The sequence below is a fragment of the Urocampus carinirostris genome, chromosome 2 (assembly GCF_059441175.1).
Source record: "Urocampus carinirostris isolate Australia breed hairy pipefish chromosome 2, RoL_Ucar_1.0, whole genome shotgun sequence".
NCBI classification, from domain to species: Eukaryota; Metazoa; Chordata; class Actinopteri; order Syngnathiformes; family Syngnathidae; genus Urocampus; species Urocampus carinirostris.
In genome coordinates this window covers 69,649,413-69,675,492 of record NC_142350.1, presented here as the reverse complement: position 1 = coordinate 69,675,492, position 26,080 = coordinate 69,649,413, and the positions used below count along the sequence as shown (strand labels likewise).

The following is a 26,080-nucleotide window of genomic DNA, read 5'->3' as shown; positions in this document are numbered from 1 at the left end:
CTCTCTCTCTCTCTCTCTCTCTCTCTCTCTCGCTCTCTCTCAAGAACTATGGTTGTTCCACAAGTTATTTGTGTCTACCGTTTGGCTTCTTGATAATGATTTTAAGATATTCTTTCAGAAAGAGCTTTCTTCTTGCCACTTGGGGCTCTTGGTTGTTTCTCTGATTAGTTTTTCTTGTATGGCTTGAAAGTTTAGAGGTACAGCTAGGTCTTGGTTTCTCTCCATTTTGATATTATTGCTTGCACTGTGTCCTAGGAGATCTGTAATTGTTCCTGTGCTTTCTATGCCTGCAGGTCATCGAATGTGATCATGGGGCTCTTGGTTGCTTCTCTGATTACTTTTTTTTGCATGGGTTGAAAGTTTAGAGGTATGGCTAGGTCTTGGTTTTCGTACGAAAATGTACAGAAACACACACAAAAACGTCCATAAACACAAATAAAAACTACGTAAGCACGCACAAAAATACACACAAAAAACACGCCCAAAAACCTATGTAAAAACACACAATAACATAAGTAAATACGTACGAAAATGTACGGAAACACACACAAAAACGTATATAAACACAAATAAAAACGTAGGTGAGCGCGCACAAAGATGTATGAAAATACACACAAAAAATATAGAGGAAACACAAATAAAAACATACGTAAGCGTGCACAAAAATGTACGTAAACACAGGTAAAAACGTACGTAAACACGCACAAAAATGTATGAAAATACACACAAAAAAAGTACATAAGCACAAATAAAAACGGATGTAAGCACGCACAAAAATGTATGACAATACACACAAAAAATGTAGATAAACACAAATAAAAATGTACATAAGCACGCACAAAAATGTATGAAAATATACACACAAAAAACCCGCACAAAAACAGACGAAAACCCCACTAAAACATACGTAAACAAGCACGAAAATGTTCGTAAACACACTTGAAAAAGTACGTAAACAGACACAAAAACTTCCAGAAACACTCACAAAAACATACATAAATCCACAAAAAAACGTACATGAACACAAATAAAAAACGTACGTAAGCACGCACACAAAAATGTATGAAAATACACACGAAAATGTTCATAAACGCGCTCACAAAAACGGACGGAAACCTCACCAAAACATACGTAAACAAGCACGAAAATGTTCGTAAACACACTTGAAAACTTACGTAAACACTCACGAAAACCTACGGAAACACTCACAAAAACATACGTAAATCCACAAAAAAACGTACATGAACACAAATAAAAAATGTACGTATGCACGCACACAAAAATGTATGAAAATACACACAAAAATGTTCATAAACGCGCTCACAAAAACGGACAGAAACCTCACCAAAACATACGTAAACAAGCACGAAAATGTTCATAAACACACTTGAAAACATACGTAAACACTCACAAAAACATATGTAACGCTTCTGCTTTTGACCATCAGTATCCGTGACGTTGTTTTAACGTCATAAAAAATCATTTGTTAATTCCGTTACTGAAAAAATAACACGGCTACGCAACAGGGTTGATATATTCCCAAAACTCTTAATTTCATATCAATAATTTAGTTTCACTTTCAGTTTTTCGAGTTTTCCGTTTAAAGCCTGCAATCAGGCAAGATCCCGAACATTTTTGGGGGGGCCAATACTTTCGCTAGGCACTGTAGCAATGCGCTGTAAAAGGTGGTACCACTCAAACCGAAACGCAGCACAAAATAAAGTGGACGCATGCGGTTAGAAAACGGGACGGCGGGGAAAAAAACAGCAAAAAACCTGTTTTTGTCCATCCAATCATGCTAGGCTAACGTTATGCTAACTGCTAACCGTGCTAATGTGAGCGGCAACTCTTGCATCTCAGATGTTTATCCTGATAGGACCGACGTTCCGTGACGTCACAGCACTGGTCCCGCCCACTCTCAGGATAAACAAGACGGCGTGTTAGCCTAGCAGAGCTGCAGTGGCGAGCATGGCCAGCAGGTGGCGCATGCCCGACCGGGACTTACCCGGCAGAGAGTCGAGCGGAGAGCTCGGGTTCGAGAGAAAAAGCGAGAATGAGGGAGGAGGGCGGGGCTCGACCGTTTCATCCTTATTTGAAGAACACTAGATGGCGATGTTGTCGAATGCTGCTACGCAAGATGCCGGACAAACATGGTGGCGACCGCCATTTTAAATGATGCAAATCAATGTTTTCTTTCACTGTTTTGAAATTACAGACTGTCCCTTTAAGATTTGACACAATGCTTATCTATTTGTGTTACTATGCAAAATGTATAATATTTAAGGCCAATCCTGGCTCAGATAGATATAAATGTATAGATAGACCAATACCTACGAATATATGCCGTACGAATGAATATACACGTAAAAATATGTAATACCTGAATATATGACAAAAATGCAATTTATACATATATTTATGCATTTTTTGTATTTTTTTTTAGTATTTTTGTGTTTTGTAGTATTTCGCTAGAATATTTGTATGTATTCTATTCTATTGAATATTTGTAGTAGTATTTTTGTAGTATTTAAGAAGTAGAATTTTTGTTGTAAATGTGTAATATTTTGTTGTGACTGTAGTTCTATTTTTGTAGTACTCCTGTCGTTTTTGTAGTATTTTGGTAGAATATTTGTATGTATTCTATTTTATTGAATATTTGTAGTCGTATTGTTCTAGTATTTAAATCGTAGAAGTTTTGTCGTAAATGTGTAATATTTTGTTGTGACTGTAGTTCTATTTTTGTAGTACTACTGTCGTTTTGGTAGTATTTCTGTGTAATTTTTTGTAGTGTTACTGTAATTCTATTTATGAAGTACTCCTGTCGTTTTTGTAATATTTTGGTAGAATATTTGTATATAATCTATTCGATTGACTATTTGTAGTCGTATTGTTCTAGTATTAAAGTCGTAGAAGTTTTGTCGTAAATGTGTAATATTTTGTTGTGACTATAGTTCTATTTTTGTAGTACTCCTGTCGTTTTTGTCGTATATTGGTAGAATATTTGTATATATTCTATTCTATTGAATACTTTTAGTAGTATTTTTGTAGTATTTAAGTAGTAGAATTTTTGTAGTAAATGTGTTATATTTTGTTGTGTTACTATAGTTCTATTTTTGTAGTACTACTGTTGTTTTTGTAGTATTTCTGTGTAATTTTTTGTAGTGTTACTGTAGTTCTATTTTTGGAGTACTCCTGTCGATTTTGTAGTATTCCGGTAGAATATTTGTATATATACTATTCTATTGAATATTTGTAGTCGTATTGTTGTAGTATTTAAGTCGTAGAATTTTTGTCGTAAATGTGTAATATTTTGTTGTGACTGTAGTTCTATTTTTGTAGTACTCCTGTTGTTTTTGTAGTATATTGGTAGAATATTTGTATATATTCTATTTTATTGAATATTTGTAGTAGTATTTTTGTGGCATTTAAGTAGTTGAATTTTTGTTGTAAATGTGTAATATTTTGTAGTGTTACTGTAGTTCTATTTTTGGAGGACTCCTGTTGTTTTTGTAGTATTCAGGTAGAATATTTGTATATATTCTAATATATAGACTATTTGTAGTAGTATTTTTGTAGAATTTAACTAGTAGAATTTTTGTCGTAAATGTGTAATATTCTGTAGTGTTACTGTAGTTCTATTTTTGTAGTACTACCGTAGTTTTTGTAGTATTTCAGTATAATATCTGTATATATTCTATTCTATTAAATATTTGTAGTAGTAGTTTTGTAGTATTTAAGTAGTAGAATTTTTGTTGTAAGTGTGTAATATTTTGTTGTGTTACTGTAGTTCTATTTTTGGAGTTCTACTATTGAATTTTTTTAGTATTTCGGTAGAATATTTGTATATCTTCTGTTCTATTGGATATTTGTAATAGTATTTTTGTAGTATTTAAGTTGTAGAATTTTTGTCGTAAACGTGTAATATTTTGTAGTGTTACTGTAGTTCAATTTTTGTAGTACTCCTGTCGTTTTTGTAGTATGTCTATCATAGTATTTATGTAGTAATATTTTTGTATTATAGTATTACTGCAGTATTACTGTAAAAGTATTTTTGAAGTTGAACAGTTTTGCAATATTTCTATAGTTACTGTAGTACTTTTGTAGTATATCCATAGTAATATTTCTGTTGTGGTTTTAATATGTTTGTAAGATTACTGTTGTTGTTTTTGTAGTATATCCATAGTAATATTTCTGTAGTAGTATATTTTTGTTAGTATAACTGCAGTAGTATTTCTAAAGATGTTTTTCTTTGTGGAATTAAAGCAGTATAATATATAAGGACCCTGTTTTTAAGCACATTGGATATTAGGTTTTGTAGTAATTTTGTAGTATTTCTATATTTGTATTTTTGTTTTAGATACACAACTAGGGGACAAAGTTGGCACCCCAAATTTTTTTTATGAGTAGTACTTTATTTACTATTGTATATATTAGCATTATATATTGACTATTTTTGTTTGGTGGGCCAGATGAAAAAGCCTGAGGACCGCATGGGGCCAGCGGGCGGTGGTTTGCCCTCCCCCTAGTCCACGGTAATTTTTCGGGTTCAGGCTAGGTCGGGCTTGAATACCACCGGGCCCGGGTCGGGTCGGGCTAGAATATTTTTAGGCCCTCTGGTTTCGACGATCCACCGAACGAATCGGACAGTCGGCCGCCATCCTCCCCGGTAAACTTCCTATCGCGGCATCGACCCCGTCACCCATCCTCCTCTACCGCTTCCACCCTCCCGGCCTCGGACTCTCTACTCGGGGGTACTCATGCCCATGCGTCGGGTAGGGAGGAGGAAGGTCTGTCGCAGATACGTACAGGAGATGAGATAAGACACGCCCCTTTGATCGGCGTGCCGACTACTAGTTGGGTCAAATGATGCTAACGCTCCGGTACACGTAGACGGAACATACAAAGCAAGAGAATGGCGGCTCATTGTGCTGCCTATGGATGCACTCGTCTCGGACATGTTTTCGTCTCGATTTTTTTTCAGAATTTCTCGAGAGCTTCACTGGCTCCGGGACCTCTTGGTGGCTTACATTGTGTCAATGTTTTGCAAAATAAGGTGGCACCACACTTTTATACAAAAAGGATTGATTGGCGAGTAACTATATTTGGTGATGTATATAGTTATGCGTGCATATACATGGTGGTTTTGTTTACCTTGATTTGCTGAAGAAAAATCAAACGTTGTCAAAAAAAAAGTTATACCAGTTTGAAAAAAAAAATCTTAAAACACTACATTTAGAATTTTAAATCGTTTTTCAATGAGTTCTATATATTGTTGACATTTTTATGCACGTTTTTTAAATTTGTATAAATGTTCATAAATTGTGGTTTTAATAAATCATTTGTTTTTTTATTTTATTTATATTTTCCAATTAATGACAGACAAAAAAGTTGTAAAATGAGCAAGTCAATATTTATTTTCAGAGTAGAAAAGTCAAACATAAAGTATGCGCCGCTATTAGCTTTCCGAACATAAATAAACTAGCTATCAATCTGCCTGGCAACCAGCATGCTCTTCGTGTCACCGTCACAGTTCAGAGATCAGTGATGACTACGAGGAGGGGTGAAGGCAAGATGGCGGCAAGGAGGACGCAGCTATCATTGAATAAGCCGAATTAAATAGATAGATAGATAGATAGATGTCTAGTTAGATAGATAGATAGATAGATAGATAGATAGATAGATAGATAGATAGATAGATAGATAGATAGATAGATAGATAGATAGATAGATGTCTAGATAGATGTCTAGATAGATAGATAGATAGATGTCTAGATGTCTAGATGTCTAGATAGATGTCTAGATAGATAGATAGATGTCTAGATAGATGTCTAGATAGATGTCTAGATAGATGTCCCGGTGTCTTTGGTTTATCGTGCGATCATCTCATTGAACGTGTATTTGTTTCATGTTTGATGCTGGTACTGTACTTTTTCTGGGCTTGGAACGGATTAGCATATACATTCAAGATGCATTTCTACTTATAAAGTTTTCAGGTGACATAGCTAATCCTAGAACGAATTAAATCCCTAAGTAGAGGTATCGCCCAAACTATTACCTCGAGGGCCACCAGACTAACGGGAGTGTTGACCCAACCAATATGGCCGCCAGGTAGGCACGCTAGTTAGCGCCGACACATCTTATCTCCTGTACGTATTTGTTAGGGTAGTCAAAAGGGGGGAGGAGGAATCAGATGCAGAAAAAAGGGCAAGAAGAGCGGCGGGAGCACGTTACCTGACAGATAATGTTATCATAGTAAGCCAATGCACGGGCATGGGGGACGTTAGGAGGGGTGTCGAACAGTTTCCTTACGTTTGGGTGGGAGCCCTCAGCGATGGTGGACAGCGAGAAATTATCATTGTGAGCCTCCGACGCGGGCCGGTACTTACTGCGGGGCGACACACAGCAACCAGGAAGGAGGAGAAGAAAGGAAAGAAAGAAGAAGGAAGAAAGAAGGAGCAAACTTTTCATCTGTGATGCAAACATCCAACATTCAAAGAACCTCTAAGCTCAATTCATCTTCTCACATTCAATTAAATGCAGTGGAGCAAGAGCGAGTTCTCCCGCTTGAATAGATTGGTCAACATGGAAAATCACATTGTTAGATTTTTTTTAAAGAAAAGTAGTTAAATGTTAAGTTAACCCCAACACTTGTAATAAAAACCTGCAATCAAAGAAGACTCAGAGACGTGAGTATGACTTACGTACTTGCAAGGAGAGATGACCATAGACTGCCTATTACAGTCTACTAGACACTCTGAAAAAGTCTATTTTGTCCTTGCCTTTTTATTGTATTAGGAACGCCCTAATTTACATGTTTCTTCTGCTAAAGGGAGGGGGAGTGACAGAAAACCAGTTTGAGATCTGTTTTCACAACAACATGTTATCGTATCAACAATATTGCTACTATTAAACTAGGCGAGAATGGCAATTTATCTTCTCACATTCAAATAAATGCAGTGGGGCAAGAGCAAGTTCTCCCGCTTGAATAGATTGGTCAACATGGAAAATGACATTGTTAGATTTTTTTTTAAAGAAAAGTATTTGGTTTAAATGTTAGGTTAACCCCAACACTTGTAATAAAAACCTGCAATCAAAGAAGACTCAGAGACGTGAGTATGACTTACTTACTTGCAAGGAGAGATGACCATAGACTGCCTATTACAGTCTACTAGACACTCTGAAAACGTTTATTTTGTCCTTGCCTTTTTATTGTATTAGGAACGCCCTAATTTACATGTTTCTTCTGCTAAAGGGAGGGGGAGTGACAGAAAACCAGTTTGAGATCTGTTTTCACAACAACATGTTATCGTATCAACAATATTGCTACTATTAAACTAGGCGAGAATGGCAATTTATCTTCTCACATTCAAATAAATGCAGTGGGGCAAGAGCAAGTTCTCCCGCTTGAATAGATTGGTCAACATGGAAAATGACATTGTTAGATTTTTTTTTTTTTTTTAAAGAAAAATATTTGGTGAATGCTGAAGGGTTTTATACATGTAACGGGTGTTTTTTTGCAATTCCTGCTGAAATATGTGTAGAGTTTTTGGTAAGTGTCCTGCAATGATGAGAACAACAGTGCCACCTGCTGGTATAGGGTAGGGTTTGTTTTGGCTTTTGACATGTGACCGGAAGGCGGGGTTTTCTTGGCAGTCTACAGAGCCAGCTGCCAACGGTAAGACACATCTTTTGGTGCTCTCTCAACATGCACAGTAATGTGATTGATGTTGTCAAGCTGTTTGGATTTATTTTCATTTTGTTTCTGTTGTGCTAAAATGTTAATTCCTCTTATAGAGATCAAAGAGATCAAAGCCAGCAGAGAAGCTAATGTTGTGACTCATTTCATCTGCAGGTAAAATGTATCCGTTTTTATACTCATTATTGTTATTATTTCTATTTTCTCATATATATAAAAAGGATGATGTTGGTTAAAATTCATAATAAAAAAAAAAATTGTAAACGTTAAAAAACCACTATACGATCTCTTGTTAAAAGTATCTTGTTAAAATGGATGTAAAAATGTATTGCGATATTCTAAAATGTATTTTATGTAAATTGAAAAGAAAGCTCTTTGATATGCTTCGGGCAGTCTACAGAGCCAGCTGCCAACGAGATCAAAGAGATCAAAGCCAGCAGAGAAGCTAATGTTGTGACTCATTTCATCTGCAAAAACTGTAATAAAAACCTCATCATCCAGTCCAGCGTGAATGTGGATCTTTGGTGGGACAGGTACACCGCGGTTACTTACATTTGACCATAAAGGATTTTATACGATTGAATACAAGTTACATCTATTGAGTGCAATGACACACTTGTTAAGTCTCCCGATTTGGTCGGGAGACTACCGCTTTGGCTACGATTCTCCCACCTACCGATCTGAGAGCCACATTTACCGATTTCTGAAAACATTTTTGGGGTTGTTTTTTTTTGGTCGCCGAAATTTTTATGTGAACAAAGTTTTGCCGATTAAAATGTAGCCGAATTATCCGTAGTCTTTATCGTCGTCTTTTTCGCCGTTCTGCACCGGAAAAAGTTTTGATGGAGACTCGGCAATCGTAATCTGGAACTCCACGTGATCTCATTCCTTCGAGAGCTGCAGACGAATCAGAGTGCTACATATGACTATGTTAAAGAACACCAGATAATTTGGAATCATTAAATATTAATAAATAATAATCACATGTAAACATAAAATAACAATAAAGTAGATTGAAAAACGAATTTTATTGTTGTCTTTTCAAATAATAATAATAATAATAATAATAATAATCGCGTCGGAAAAATAATCTCCCGATTTCCCATTTCTGAAACTTAACACGTACGCAATGAAGATTTTCACCGAGTAGGCTTAAGTTCAATGAGTGAAAGTTCAGGGCACCCTGGTAGAAAATGTTGTTTACAGGAACGGCGGGAACGGGACGTGAGGCTGATAAGATAGTCAGCACATCCGACGACGCAGAAAGGCCCTGATGACGGAGGACGGCAGGCATTGTTTGAGAAACGCTCTCCGCTGTTTTGAGTTTTCCAGACATCGCGGCGAGGTGGTGGAGCTCACGTTGGGGCTTCATCGGCACGCCCGTGGGAGGAGCCGGCACACCGTCTTGCGGGAAGACGTGGGCCGAGAGGAGAAGCGAGAGGAGAGTCCAGCAACGACACTAATTTGACTAATTCGGCCATTTTTGATGAAGTACACTTAGTTCAATTGCTAATGAAATTAAATCTGACCCCGTGTGAGAATGTCGCCTATTCTTGTTCATCTTTTCCCTCAAGAAACGATGTAGGTTGTCTTTGGTTAATGGTTAATTCGAACAATTTGCTAAACAATACATTTGAATATTTAATTCCCAACAATTCCAAAGGTTCATCTCAATACTTTGTTATTTACAAAGTGTAAGACAGGCGGCAACCGTTTTCTGTAACTATTTACACGCTGTTGCTGGTATTTTGACCCATTCCTCCATGCAGATCTCCTTTAAAGCATTAATGCTTTGGGGCAACACAGATTTTCAACTCCCTCCACAGATTTTCTATAGGGTTGAGATCTGGAGACTGGCTAGGACATTTCAGGACCTTAAAATGCTTCTTACGAAGTCACTCCTTTGTTGCCCTGGCTGTGTGTTTGAGATCATTGCCATGCTGAAAGAACCAGCCATGTCATATCTTCAGTTTTGTTTCTGTCTATTTTTGTCCTGTTTATTATTTTCTCCGGTTTTCGTTCCCCTCTAGTTTCTCCTGTTTATTTGAGATATCCTGATTCGTTATCTATCCATCCTGTCCGGTATCGACCCCATCTGTCCGATATCAACTCAGGCAATTGGAATCGATCTGGTCGGCCTCTGGCTTCAGATCATTCCACGCCAGACCGTTTGGCTAACGTGCATGACTCCCCATTTCCCGTAAAATAAAAGGCTTGTGTAAGAACGTCATGCGATTGGGTCCTGGTCCTGTTCTGGTTCTTGACATTAATATGGAAATCAATTCTTTAAAAATAAAACGATGTGATTTTCTGTTTTTTTTTTCACATTCTGACTCTCTTAGATGAGGTTTACCCATGTTGACAATTTCAGGCCTCTCTGATCGTAGGAGAACTTGCCCAATTTCTGGTTGACCAAATACTAACTTGCCCCACTGTAAAAACTGTTCCAACGCTGAAAAAAACAGTAACATTTTTCATGTTTCATTTCATTGTGCACATTTATTTTACTTAACATAGGTTAACTGTCCGCCACCTTACTGCTAAAAGTACCCAAAAAATACATTTTTCTAAGCCCCTGGCAACAAAAGTCAGTACAACCCAAAGATACTATATCCCGATACGTCCAAACAAAGCACTGCTTGTCAGTTTTCCTCTCAAATACCATGTGACTTGTTACTCTTACTAGGTCTCAGGTATGAATAGGGAGCATGTGTGTTCAATTTGTAGTACACTCTGTCACACTGGTAACTGAAACTCCCAATATGGCACACCATGGCAAGAAACTCTCTGGGGTTTTAAAAAGCAAATAATAATTGTGACACTACATAAGGCTGCCTAATGCTACAAGTCAAGGGTCAACACCCTGTAGCAAAGATCCTCCAGCGTTTTTAAAAAATCAGAATGCACTCACAACTGGGCTCGTGTTGGATGTCCAAGGAAACTGAACGTACAGAGTCATATCCAAATACGATCAAAGATAGTGCTGTCAGCATTGAAGTGGTGGTGGGTAAAATTGGAAGTACTCGGACTATACACTTCAGAAACTCTCACTTTAGGGTGCACTCACTTTTGTTGCAAAAGGGTTTAGTTATTCATGGCTATATTTTGAGTGTTTCGATGGTTAGAATAAATGTACACAGCTATAAAAGCTTTACACGGACTACTTTTCATTGTGTCAAAGTGATTTTTCTTCAGTGCTGTTATATTAAACATTATGATGAAATTCCTGCAGAAATCTGAGGGGTGTACTCACTTTTGTGACACACTGTATGTTTACAAACTGAAAAAAATATATTTTTTCTTTTAATATGGTTTCTGTGGGAGGATGAACATGACACATAATCTTTTAACGATTTCCAATGCTGTAAAAATGCGTAGAATAAACATTATATTTCGACTACTTCAGCGCATTTCTCCTCAGCTTGCTCTTCTCTCTCCCATGCTTCCTGTGTTGGAGCAGAGCGTAGTGCAAGCTCCGCCTCTTTTAAAGGGGCAGTATCACTATATGAACCCCAATTCAAACACAAGTCACATTAAACAGGCAAGAATACAATCCTGTCTGTCACGGTTGCCACGGCGCCCTATTGGTCCCCGCCCGTGTGGCGCCAGGTTCTGTCACGGTTGCCACGGCGCCCAATTGACCCCGCCCATGGACACCAGCTGAAACGTGATGACGGATTGCTCCCTGACTACTTAAACGCTGTCTTGTGAGTCGCCTTTTGTCGGATCGTCTGCGAAACTCGGTTTTGACACGTCAAGCCCAGTGAATCCCCGTTTTTGCCTGTGTTTTGCTCCTGTTTTCTTCTCACCCCGATCTGTTTGATTTTGACCACTTCCTCGTTCCAAGCAATCTACTTCCGCGAAAAACGATCCCCGGATCGAGTGTGCGCTCATTTCTCTTCTCCCCAATAAACTGTAACGTTACGCGATTGGGTTCTGCTTCCTGTTTCCTGTCTGGGTCCTGACACCTGTCACTCTTTTTGTTGGATAAGCAACACATTATATATGTTCCATTTATTTATTTATTTTAAAAAATCCTCCAGAAAATGACAACAAAAAATGGATTTCCTTATTACAATTCTTTAATTTCATTAAAGTAATTAAAAAAAATACTGTTACTCATTAAGGATAGTTGGCTACCATCGCTCATATTGATAAATACAAGATGTGTTGCATTCATTAAAAGGCACATTCAAGGTTTTTCTTTTTTTTGTGGCTCCTGAAAAAATGTCTACTGGTCCAATATGGCTCTTTCAGCATTTTGTGTTACTGACCCCTGGGCCAGGGGCCAGATTAGGTTCTAAACTTTGGGGATGCTGAGTGTCTGCGTACAAAATATATACTTTTTCATTTAAATAGGTAAAAAATAATAAGTAAACCTGTGTAAAGACTGAGGAGATCATTTCTTCCTCATGCCATGAGGCTTTTTAACTCCACCCCGGGGAGTAAAAGCCCAAATGAAACCCCACCCCCACATTTGCATATGACCCTATTTTTATGAGAGTGTGAATTTTCCGTAGCACTATTTAAATACTCTCTAGCAACACGTTCTATTGGGGATTTTTGTATTCTATATCTTTTATTTTATTATTTTATTTTTCAACACAAGGATACTGCTGGAAGTGGGAATTTCCCTGCGGGGATGAATAAAGTATCTATCCATCTATCCATCCATCTATATAGAAATCCATCTAGTCATCTATCTCTCTATCTATCTAGACATCTATCTAGACATCAAGCTATCTACCTAGACATCTAGCTCTCTAGACATCAATCTATCTATCTATCTATCGATCTAGACATCTATCTATCCATCTATCCATCTAGACATCTATCTATCTATCTAGACATCTATCCATCTATTTAGACATCTATCAATCTATCTAGACATCTATCTATCTATCTATCTATCTATCTATCGATCTAGACATCTATCTAGACATCTATCAATCTATTTAGACATCTATCCATCTATCTAGACATCTATCTATCCATCTAGACAGCTATCCATCTAGACATCTATCGATCTAGATATCTATCTATCTAGACATCTATCTATCCATCTAGACATCTATCTAGACATCTAGACATCTATCCATCTATTTAGACATCTATCAATCTATCTAGACATCTATCTATCCATCTAGACAGCTATCCATCTAGACATCTATCGATCTAGATATCTATCTATCTAGACATCTATCTATCCATCTAGACATCTATCTAGACATCTAGACATCTATCCATCTATTTAGACATCTATCAATCTATCTAGACATCTATCTAGACATCTATCTATTGATCTAGACATCTATCTATCCATCTAGACATCTATCTATCTAGACATCTATCTATCTAGAGTTCTATCGATCTAGACATCTATCGATCTAGACATCTATATATCTAGACATCTATCTATCCAGACACCTATCTATCCATCTATCCATCTATCTAGACATCTATCTAGACATATATCTATCCATCTAGACATCTACCAAAACATCTATCCATCTAGACATCTATCCATCTAGTCATCTAGCTTGACATCTATCTATCTAGACATCTATCTCTCCATCTAAAGGCTGCTTTTTGGTCCCTTGGACTCATTTCTGACTGCACTACAGATGACAGCGACATCTAGCAGACAAATATAAAACATTGTCCCTTTAAGAATAAGCTCACCTGGGTCCTTTCCAAGTCCTCTGACTCAAATGAGTTTGAGACCCCTGATCCACCATGAGTAAGTGTCCCTGCATGCCCCCCCCCCCTGGTGCCCCTCCCCTACACAGCTGCATGTAGGTCAGCCGCACCCCCCTTCAGCCCCCCACCCCCCCACACCGACTGCCCTACTTTCGGCTGGATGCGGCGAAGCCATGACATCATCTTTTCCCGTTTTTTGTTCAAACATCTTTTGGCTGAGGGACGTCTCCTCCCCATCGCGGTCTTCATCTCGTCCCCCGATCTAAAAATATCCCCCTAGCGTGGGAGCCGGCATTGTCGACCGAGCTCTCGGCCGCTTCCCATTTGCGCGTTCGATTCCGAGCTGCCCGGTCGCCATGGAAACGGCCTCCTCAAAACCGGTCCGAGCATCCTCCTCCGCCGGCGTTGAACAAGTACACCCCTTCCTCAAAAAACCCCCTCCCCCTTTCTGTTGCATCAACTTCTCTCTGCCACCTCCTTGCATTTTACATTCAGTCCACCTCCTCCCCCATCCCTCTTCTTCCTCACATCTCGCCAACGTGAATTAAAAGTGAAAGAAGAAGAAGGGAGGGAGGGGGGACGCCATTTTAGCACCTGAATGTCTTTCCCACGTTTACAGTATGAAGAGTGTGCATCAAAATGGACACCTTGTCGGAATTTGAGCTTCGGTCATCATTTTTTTAGAATAATCGCATAAAATTCAAAGAATCTGGACGCTATTTTGAAAGGAAACACTCTCAACAGTTTGTCGCTGCAAGTACTGCCGACATTGAGTCATCTATGTTGGAATACACCGAAATAGAAGGTTTTTATTCTCGCCTGAATTTTTTGTTAGCAATCACATGCCTCCAGATGAGACAATATCTTAAAGCCTTACCTGGATCACAATCTAAAAGACACACTTTTCGAGAGGTATGTCACATTGATTCCAAAAGTGGCCATTTTACAGCTCTAAAACCTCTGCAATTACTTTGGCTATTTTTTAGACATTGTGATAGAGTTGTAAATGTTTGGCTTCTTTTTCCAGGAATCAATCACTGATTGTGCACACTTGCGTGTGATAACTGCATGTAAAAAGGGATCCCGAGTTGCATTACGCACGTTTATTTTCGGCTCTGATTTGAATACACATCAGAAATGTGCATATATGTCACGATTACCTATGTGAATCACCTGTGCCCGCTCATTTGGAGCCAACCGCTGCGAGTTCTGATTGGCTCTCTGTCCCTATTTAATCCCACTCCTGTCACTCCCCTGTGGTCGGTCCGTCTGCGAACCTCTGTTTATACAAGGCAAGGATTTTTTTTTACCCTGACTTCCGCCTGTCCCGTTTCTGCTCCCGATGGTCTCTGGTTACTACCCGTTTTGATCCCGACCACGTCTGCTCTCTCGTCTCGACTTACGACCCATTTTTGATCCCGACTACGTCTACTCTCCCGTGGCTTACAACTCGTTTCCGACCGCGACCAAGTCTTGCTCTCCCAGTCCCGGCTACCGAGCAGTTTTCCACCCCTGACACCACCATCAGTTGCTACGGAAGATCCACTTCTGTGTTCGGGTCACAGTCCGAGTACGAGAGCGACTTGCTTCCCGCGCCCAGCGAACACCAAATCGTGGGCGAAGCCCTTCCTCTCTCCTTCAATAAAACTAGTGGTAAACTTTATTTGACTGACTCCCGCCTGTCCTTTTTTTGCTCCCGTTTGTATCTGGCTACGACCTGTTTTGATACCGACTACGTGTACTCTCCTGTCCTGACTTACGACTCGTTCCCGACCCCGACAACGTTATTGCTCTCCCTGTCCCGGCTACCGACCCTTTTTCCGTCCCTGACACCGCCATGGCTCGCTACGGAAGATCCACTTCCGTACTCGGAACACCGGATCGTGGGCGCATCCCTTCCGCTCTCCTTCAATAAAACTAGTGGTAAACCTTTTTTTTGACCCCGACTCCCGCTGGTCCCGTTTTTGCTCCCGTTTGTATCCGGCTACGACCTGTTTTGATCCCGACCACATCTGCTTTTTCATCCCGGCTAATGACCCATTTTTGATCCCGACTACGTCTACTGTCCCGTCCTGGCTTACGACTTGTTTCCGACCCCGACAACGTTTTTGCTCTCCCTGTCCCGGCTACCAACCTGTTTTCCATCCCTGACACTCCACTTCCGTACTCGGAACACCGGATCGTGGGCGCAGCCCTTCCTCGTTCTTTCAATAAAACTTGTGGTAAACGTTACGCTATTGGGTCCCGATTCCGTTCTGGTCCTGACAATGTATTCATCCTTAGAATTTAATTGGCTAACCAATATGTCAATCAACTTTTGAACCGGTTACCTTTTTAATAACAGCATAATTATTACTAGTAAAGCATTAACCACTTGCTACACTCACACTTTAAAAATGAAACAAATTTTCACAACTAGGATTAAATACAATATACATTTAATTCTTTGGCGGTTTAATGCCAAGCACTGCCACTTTCAGGCAATTATCTCCAAAGAATCGGATTCTAATGGTGGAAGTTTAGGTCGACTGTGTCCATGCTCCTGCGCAGATTCAAACTGCATTTGATGAATACAAAAACCGAGCTCTGCGTCAAAGATGTTTAGCAGCTATCATACGATTTCAAACGATTCTCCAAAAGCACCAACGTAGAGTTTTCCCATTTGAGTTTTAGGGGACGGACTTATCCTGGACAACCAACACGACAGCCCAGCAGCGCCGACAATTCCTGAGATTGCTCGAAAAAGAACAACTGGTGACCTTCTACCGCTCCGCCATAGAGAGACTGCTGACCTACACTGTGTCGGTGTGGCACTCGAGCTGCAGACAGGAAGAGGCTGCAGAGGGCGACTATCAGTGCTCAAAAGCTCATGGGCAACCCACTCCTTGCATGACCGGCATTTACAATTCCAGATGTCTGAACCGAGCAAAGGGCATCATAAAGGACGTGACTCACCCTGGCTTCCATCTTTTTAATCTGCTACCCTTTGATAGGCGATTTAGATCCATTCGAGCCAGAACAACTAGATTCGGAGACGGCTTCTTCCCTAAAACTGTCACGATACTTAATTGAAATCTGCACTGAACTGACATACTTTGTACCTCCTTGTCATTTCAGGTCATCCATATTTGCACTGTAACTATCCCATGTTTATCATTGTGGCTCTTGTCTCAATGGCTGCCTACTGGCTGTTTTCATATGTTCTTTCTTGTGTTGCGTACATTTAGAAATATTTTTTAGCATATTGGTCATTTCACTACTTTTAAATTCGATGTTACTTTTTAAATTCAATGTGTATGTTTGCACTAAATTGGGCAGCTTGGAACTTCAGAGTGAAGGATTTTATACATTTGACTATAAAGGATTTTATACGATTGACTCATAATGCAATGAAGATTTTCACTGAGTGGGCTTTAATTCAATGACAGGGCAGGCTGTTCGAAATGCAGAATATTTGGTCTAGTTCTGTTGATAACAGGACGCGTGAGTGTGCGGACACCAGACATCAAGACGCTCGTCTATGGGATTGTGAAGCCCACGTTGGGCTTTTTTGGCACGCCCATGGGAGGAGCCGGCACACCATTATGCGGGGGGAAGACGGCCAATAGGAGAGAGCTAAAGGACTTGAGAAAAAGGCTTCCCACAGACTCCAACGTCACTAATGCGGCCGTTTTCGGTGATGTTTTTGAGTACCCCAAACATTGGGACGCTCTTCTACAAGATGGTGAAGCCCAGGGGGCTTCCTTGGCACGCCCATGGGAGGAGTCGGCACGCCATTATGCAAGAAGAAGACGGCCAATAGGAGAAAGTTAAAGGACTTGAGAAAAAGACTTCCCAGAGACTCCAACGTCACTAATTCGGCCGTTTTCGATGGAGTACACTTAGTTAATTTTTTAGAGAAAATAAATCTGTAGGTTGTGTTTGGTTAATGGAGTCAGATAACTCATATTATTATGAGAGAAGTGTTACTTTCAAACATAAAACATTCTGCTTTTGTGCCTGTTTTGGAATGTTTTGGGTGTCCTCACCTGCGTCTGCGCAGCTTCTTATTCTCCGTCTTGAGTACATGTAGCTTCTTGGCGAAGCAGACCACCATCATGAAAAGCAGCAGGAGCACCACCGCCAAAGCACCGACCGCCAGACACATGACCTGGAATTCCGTCACCACCGCCTCGCAGCGAGCGCCCTTGTGCCAGATGTAGTCCTGGACGTTGCACCTGCAAAGCGAGACCAAGGTTGTTAACTGGATAAACTCGACTTTTTTCCCGTTGCGTTAGCATGATGTGACATTCGGCGCGCACTGCTAACATTTAGTCTTTGGTTGTAAAATGACAGCTAGGTCTGTTAGCATGGTGTTGAATCATAAGTGGGCAGACTGGCCCCTGATGTTTTGGGATGTTTCTATGGGCGGCTTTAGCTCACAAGGTGGAGCACTCGTCTTTCATTGGTTGTAAAAATGACAACTGGGTCTGTTACAAGGTGTTGGATCATAAGTGGGCAGACTGGCCCCTGATGTTTTGGGATGTTTCTATGGGCGGCTTTAGCTCACAAGGTGGAGCACTCGTCTTTCATTGGTTGTCAAATAACAGCTGGGTCTGTTAGCATGGTGTTAGTTCATAAGTGGGCAGACTGGCCCCTGATGTTTTGGGATGTTTCTTTAGCTCAGAAGGTGGAGCGGTTGTCCTGGGATCAAGAGGTCGCAGGTTCTATTCCCGGCTCCTCAGTGTTATATGTCGGAATGTCCTTGGGCAAGACACTGAATGCCTAATGCCCCCAATAATGGCTGACTCCCTATTGGTGTGTGAGTGTGTGTGTGAATGGGTAAGTGTAAAGCACATTGTAAAGCGCTTTGGGAGCTCTCCAGTGACTTGAAAAGCGCTATAGAAATGCAGAACATTTACCATTAAAAGTGAGGGCGCAGCAGTTCTGAGGTCATGAGATCGAACCTCCTGTGTGGAGTTTGCATGTTCTCCCCGTGCGTGGGTTTCCCCCCGGGCACTCCGGTTTCCTCCCACATTCCAAAAACATGCATGTTAGGTTAATTGGACGGTCCAAATTGTCCCTAGTGAGCGAGCAAATTGTCTGTCCCTGTGTGCCCTGCGACTGGCCGGCAACCGGTTCAGGGTGTCCCCTGCCCACTGATAGCTGGGCTCCAGCAACCCCGCGACCCTAATGAGGATAAGCTGTGCAGATAATGGATGGATGGATGTTTGTCTTCTTCAACTCAGGTCATTCCAATTATCAGGTTTGCTAACAAGCTCCTGTCAGCTTGCTAATGAGCTGATAATTGACCTATAACTAAGCCCCGCCCTCAAAATGGATGAGCCAATCACAGCTAAGCTTATACACTCAGACATTTTGTTTAGGTTTGTCCATACAAATGCATTATTGTTTGTTTTTGTGTTTGTGACAGGACAGGACAGACGGGATAGATAATGAATCGGGATATTGAAAATAAACAGGAGAAACTAGACGGGAACAAAACTGGAAACTGATAATAAACAACAGGACGGACAGGATTGATTTCAAAACTGGATATCGAAAATAAACCAGGACAAACTGGACGGGAACGAAAACTGGGTCAGTAACTGGGGTGGAAGGGCAAAAACGTGGTCGATATCAGAACATGGGTCGTTATTCGGAACGGTAGAACAGACGTGGTCGAGATCAGTAACAGGTCGTCATTTGGGACAGGACAGCAGACGTGGTCGAGATCAAACAAAACATAGGGAGATACAAACAGGAGCAAAAAACACGGGATAGGCAAATAAGTGCTTGCCGTGTAAAAACGGAGATTCGCAGACAGACCGACAAATGGGGACTGACAGGACAGAGTTTAAATACTGACAGGGAGCCAATCAGTCAACAAGCTGCAGCTGACGCCACACGGGTGGGGCCAATTGGGCGCCATGGCAACCGTGACACTTCATGCTATTGTCCCAGCAATTTTCCAGCTAAGATGCCCATGCACCACTAATCTCCGGGCATGAAAACCTTCTGTTCCTGTCTGTTCCAACTTAGATTGTCAATGTTAGTAGTACTTCATTGACTTTGGGTACGTCTTGGATTTGTCATGAATACTGATGCGGGGTACATGTGGCTGCCCCGTTGGCGGCAACAGCCACGGGACCTGATTGGCTGTTGGACTCTTTTTAATCTCCCGTCTTCTGAAAGGAACCTGTCAGACCATCTGCGAACATATGCTCCCAGCTAGGCAAGTTTTTTGTGACTCTCTGACTCTATCCTGCCCTGTTTCCTGCCGCCGACCTCTTTTTTGGACCCGTTTTTGTTTTTGCTCCTCCGCCCTGGCCATCGACCTGTTGTTGCCCGGTTTCCTGCCTGATACCTGTTGCCGACCTCTTTTTTGGACACGTTTCTGCTTTTGCTCCTCCGCCCCGGCCATCGACCTGTTGTCGCCCTGTCTCCTGCCTGATACCTGTTGCCGACCTCTTTTTTGGACCCGTTTTTGTTTTTGCTCCTCCGTCCAAGCCATAGAACTGTTTTTGCCCATTTTCCTGCCTGATACCTGTTGCCGACCTCTTTTCTTGACCCGGTTCTGTTTTTGCTTCCTCGCCCTGGCCATCGACCTGTTGTCGCCCTGTTTCCTGCCTGATACCTGTTGCCGACCTCTTTTCTGGACCCGTTTCTGTTTTTGCTCCTCCGTCCTGGCCATCCACCTGTTTTTGCCCTGTTTCCTGCCTGATACCTGTTGCCGACCTTTTTTCTGGACCCGTTTCTGTTTTTGCTCCTCCGTCCTGGCCATCGACCTGTTTTTGCCCTGTTTCCTGCCTGATACCTGTTGCCGACCTTTTTTCTGGACCCGTTTCTGTTTTTGCTCCTCCGCCCCGGCCATCGACCTGTTTTCTCACTGTCAACGACGACCCTCGCTCGACACGGAAGAGCCACTGAGTAAAACAAACGCTATTGGGTCCCGTCTCCGTTCCTGGTCCGTGACAGGATGAAAATTTTAGCCGAATTTTACAGGAACGTTAAGGGTTTAAGCTCTCCCGTGACAAAATATCACGGCGACATTTTGGCATCCGTCCCCCGTCATGTCACGTCACCCCCGACAACCTGTTGTGTAAGTCGACGGCGTCGCCACGACGACGCTTCCGAGCCGCGGCCCGCGTTCGGATGGCGTCGCCGTGACGACGCGTCGAGGAGACGCGGAAAACCCACAAGCCGACAAAGAAGGTTTACGTAAGAGCGGCGGAGAGGGGCTCGCCAATGAAGGGCGGTGGGGGAGGTGGCGGTTGTCATGACAACCCCCCCCCCCCCGAGCAGCAGAATTTCTCTCGTTCCGTCACAAGTGGGGGGGGGGGCGAAACACTTTCTTCCACTCGGCCATTTTGCCGCTGCCCCCCATCCGTCTTCCTCTCTGTCAACCTCCTCCGCCCTGCAATTACCCCTCAAGTCCTGCTCCACCCGGTGGCCACCGTTAAATCAATCCAAAGTGGAATACGTGGATTTATAGAAAGCTTTTCCGATCAGGGTGACTTCATCCCCGAATGAAAACATCTTTTGGATATGCTCAAAAAGACAGGGGGCGGCAGAAGTACGTGCGGCATCCCTTGCGGAACGTGTAAAACTACTCTGTTGAAAAGAATCAGTGCGTACTTGTATGCGTGTGCCTCTCTGTTGAGGTAATCTCGATGACGGTTGGGAGTTTTCTGTGTCTTTGAGGAGATCGGTTCTTCCTCATGCCATGAGGCTCTTTAACTCCACCCGGGGGAGTAAAAGCCCACATGAAACCCCACCCCCACATTTGCATACTACCCTATTTTTATGACAGTGTGTATTTTATGAAGCACTATTAAAATACTCTATATCGACACGTTCTATTGGGGATTTATGTATTCTATTTCATTTACTTTATTATTATTTTATTTTCAACACAAGGATACTGCTGGAAGTGTGAATTTCCCAAACGGGATGAAGAAAGTATCCATCTATCTATATATCTAGACATCTATCTAGGCCGCTAGACATCTATCTATCTAGACATCTAGACATCCATCTAGACATCTATCTATCTATCCATCTATCTATCCGGACATCTATCCAGACATCTATCTAGACATCTATCTAGACATCTATCTAGACATCTATCCAGACACCTATCTATCTATCTAGGCATCTAGAAATCTATCTAGACATCCATCTAGACATCCATCTAGGCATTCCATCTAGACATCTATCTATCTAAACATCTAGAAATCTATCTAGACACCTATCTATCTATCTATCTATCTAGGCATCTAGAAATCTATCTATCCATCCATCTAGGCATTCCATCTAGACATCTATCTAGACATCTATCTATCTAGACATCTAGAGATCTATCTAGACATCCATCTAGACATCCATCTAAACATCCACCTAGACATCTATCTAGACATCTATCTATCTATCCATCTAGACATCTATATAGACATCCATCTAGACATCCATCTAAACGTCCATCTAGACATCTATCTAGACATCTATCTATCTATGTATCTAGAAATCTATCTAGACATCCATCTATCTAGACATCTATCCATCTATCTATCTAGACATCTATCTAGACATCTATCTATCTAGACATCTAGACATCTATATAGAACATCCATCTATCTAGACATCTATCCATCTATCTATCTAGACATCTATCTAGACATCTATCTATCTAGACATCTAGACATCTATATAGATCATCCATCTAGACATCCATCTAAACATCCACCTAGACATCCACATAGACATCTATCTATCCATCTAGACATCTTTATAGACATCCATCTAGACATCCATCTAAACGTCCATCTAGACATCTATCTATGTATCTAGACATCTATCTAGACATCTATCTAGACATCTATCTATCTAGACATCTAGACATCTATATAGATCATCCATCTAGACATCCATCTAAACATCCACCTAGACATCTATCTAGACATCTATCTAGACATCTATCTATCCATCTAGACATCTACATAGACATCCATCTAGACATCCATCCAAACATCCATCTAGACATCTATCTATGTATCTAGACATCTATCCATCTCTCTAGACATCCATATAGACATCCATCTATCTAGACATCTATCCATCTAGACATCTATCTATCTATCTAGACATCTATCTAGACATCTATCTATCTAGACATCTAGACATCTATATAGATCATCCACCTAGACATCCATCTAAACATCCACCTAGACATCCACCTAGACATCTATCTATCCATCTAGACATCTATATAGATCATCCATCTAGACATCCATCTAAACATCCACCTAGACATCTATCTAGACATCTATCTATCCATCTAGACATCTACATAGACATCCATCTAGACATCCATCCAAACATCCATCTAGACATCTATCTATCTATGTATCTAGACATCTATCCATCTCTCTAGACATCCATCTAGACATCCATCTATCTAGACATCTATCCATCTAGACATCTATCTATCTATCTAGACATCTATCTAGACATCTATCTATCTAGACATCTAGACATCTATATAGACATCCATCTAGACATCCATCTAAACATCCATCTAGACATCTATCTATCTATGTATCTAGACATCTATCCATCTCTCTAGACATCTATCTCGACAACCATCTATCTAGACATCTGTCTATCTATCTAGACATCTATCTAGACATCTAGACATCTATCCAGATATCTAGACATCTATCTAGACATCTAGACATCTATCCAGATATCTAGACATCTATCTAGACCACCATCTTGAAATCTATCCATCTAGACATCTGTCTAGACATTTATCTAGACATCTAACTAGACATCTAATTGGACATCTATGAACTCAAGTGAACATCGACAGGGGTGGGAGGATTACTTTGAAAATGTAACTCTTTTCCTGCTTGCCAAAAACGATATAGTATAGCAAAGTAGTTGCTAGTTACCTGTTGAAAAATATCATCAGTAATGTAGTGTTGGGAATAACGCCTTAATAAGTAACGACGGTGTTTGAGGTTGTTTTGGTTTTGCATTTTTCTCTTTTTTTCTTTATTTTCTCATTTTCTTTTATTTGTGTCTTTTGTCTTTTTTCCAAGTTGTTTACTTCTTTTCTTGCTTTTTTTCCTTCTTTTTTTCTTCTTTTTTCTCTTTCCCCTTTTCCTTTGTTTTTTTTTTCTACTTTTGTTTCTCTTTTTCTGGACTTTTTCCCTGCTTTTTTTCTTCTATTTAAAATGTTTCTGCCTTACCCCTATTATTATATTGTTTTGATTATTTTTTTCTGGCTTTTTACTTTTTTTTTTCTCTCTTTTTTGTTCTCTATTTCCTTATTTTCTTTTGTTTGCGTCAGTTGTCTTTTTTCAGAGCCGTTTACTTCTTTTTTGGCTTTTTTCCTGCTTTTTTCTTCTTCTTTCTCTTTTCTCTTTTTTCTTTTTTTTCTTCTCCTTTTGTTTCTCCTTTTCTGGACTTCTTTTTCCCTGCTTTTCTTCTTCTATTTAAAATGTTTCCCCTTTCCCCTATTTTTTTATTGTTTCGATTATTTTTTCCTGGCTTTTTACTTTTGTTTTTGGTTTTGCATTTTTCTCTTTGGTTCTTTATTTTCTTTTATTTGTGTCTTTTGTCTTTTTTCCAACTTGTTTACTTCTTTTCTTGCTTTTTTTTCCCTGCTTTTTTTCTCCTTTTTTCTCTTTCCCCTTTTTCTTTTGTTTATTCTTCTACTTTTGTTTCTCTTTTTCTGGACTTCTTTTCCCCTGCTTTTCTTCTTCTATTTAAAATGTTTCACCCTTTCCCCTATTTTTTATTGTTTTGATTATTTTTTCCTGGCTTTTTACTTTTATTAAGTTTTGGTCTCTATCTTATTTTATTTTTGATTCTTTTGTACTTTTTTCTGAGTTTTTTTCCAATTTTTGCTTTTTCCATCTTTTTTTCCTCTCTCTCTCTCTCTCTCTCTCTCTCTTTCTTTCTTTCACTCTCTCTCTCTCTCTCTCTCCATCTCTTTCTTTTACCTTCTCTCTCTCTCCATCTCTTTCTTTTACCTTGTCTCTCTCTCCATCTCTTTCTTTCACCTTCTCTCTCTCTCCATCTCTTTCTTTCACCTTCTCTCTCTCTCTCTCTCTCTTTCTTTCACTCTCTCTCTCTCTCTCTCTCTCTTTGTTCTTTTTCTCTCTGTGTCATTTTACCTTATTTTGCTCTCTCATTTTTCTTTTTCTTTCTCTTTCTCTCTCTTGCTTTCTCCTTCTCTTTTTTCCCCTTCTCTTTTCTCTCCTCTTTTTCCATTATTCTTTGAATTTCCTTCTTTCTCTCCCTTTCTCCCCCCTTATATTACTATTTCTATTTTTATCATTTTGTTTCCCTTTGTCTCTGTCTCTTTCTTTGTCCCACCCCTACTTTTCTCCCCCATTTTTCATGCTTTTTTTCTTGTACGGGCGGGGGAACATATTTCTTCGAACTTCGTCGACCCGATGACGTATTGTTTTCTGTCCGTGTTCCTGACTTCGTCACGTTGTTCCGTGTCTTCCTGACAAAGTGACACTCGCGTTTTGTGCGTGCACGTGTCGAAGCTTTTTGTTTTCGGGACTTTGTGTTTCCACGAAACGCGAAATGAATCCACGCCGCGTGCTCACATAATGACATCAAGCTGCCGGACGCGCACGCGCAAGCACGCACGACCTGGCAGCGTCGGAGATTTGTGACTCATTGAATTTGGCGCCCCACCTCTGCAAAGTTTAGGATCTCTCGATGATTTCTCTTCTTTCTATTAGGAGACACCCGACCCGCTCTCCAAACAAAAGCTCATTCTTCAGAGCTTTTTATTTCAAGTCCGTATGAGGGGGTTCCCCAAGAATACCCTGTCAGGACCGGAACGGAGACAGGACCCAATCGCGTAACGTTTCTCACAAGTTTTATGAGAAGAAAGGGAAAGGGAATGCGCCCACGAACCGGTGATCGTGGGAAGTAGGTTGCTCTGAACGCGGAAGTGGGACTTCCGTGGCGAGCGATGGCGAGCGATGGCAATGTCAACTGAAAAAACGGGTCAGTAGCCGGGACAGGAGAGAAAAAACCTGGTCGGGACCGAAAATAAGTCGAAAGCCAGGCGAGGGGAGTAGATGTGGTCGCGTTCAAAAACGGATTGTTATCCGGGACGGGAGAACAGACGTGGTCGGGATCAAAACAGGTCGTCATTCAGGACAGGAGAGCAAAAACCTTGTCGGGATCGAAAACAAGTCAAAAGCCAGGCGAGGGGAGTAGATGTGGTCGCGTTCAAAAACGGATTGTTATCCGGGACGGGAGAACAGACGTGGTCACGTTCAAAAAGGGATTGTTATCCGGGACGGGAGAACAGACGTGGTCGGGATCAAAACAGGTCGTCATTCGGGACAGGAGAGCAGACGTGGTCGAGATCAAAACAATAACAGCGTCAGTCATGTCAGGCAACTACCAGCTTGTCAGGGGTTCTAGGGGTTCAGTGTCTTGCCCAAGGACACTTTGACATATCACAGAGAGGCGCCGGGAATCGAACCTGCGACCTTTTGATCCAAAGACGAGCACTCTCTAGTCACATAAACATCATCAGATTGTCAGAAATTTTATACATTTGGTCACGAATGGACGTCCGATATCTATGGCATCCCCAGTAAATGTGAATGGTCTGCATTTCTATAGCGCTTTTCAAGTCCAAAGCGCTTTACAATGTGCTTCACA

General features: G+C 40.9%; 1 protein-coding gene across 7 annotated transcripts in view; it reads right to left on the bottom strand.

Annotated features, from left to right (window-relative positions):
• Positions 1-26,080, bottom strand: part of LOC148373157 (chondroitin sulfate proteoglycan 5-like) — a 63,709-nt gene that overhangs the window by 15,304 nt on the left and 22,325 nt on the right. For 4 of the 7 annotated variants that reach the window (XM_088327672.1, XM_088327676.1, XM_088327677.1 and 1 more), the window contains exons 4-5: positions 17,425-17,613; positions 6,310-6,385 (exon numbers count right to left, since the gene is read on the bottom strand). In XM_088327672.1, coding sequence (XP_088183798.1) covers positions 6,310-6,385; positions 17,425-17,613 — 265 coding nt within the window. Of the gene's footprint in view, positions 1-6,231; positions 6,386-17,424; positions 17,614-26,080 lie in introns of all 7 variants that reach the window. The other 3 variants (XM_088327670.1, XM_088327674.1, XM_088327671.1) reach the window with 1 other exon arrangement.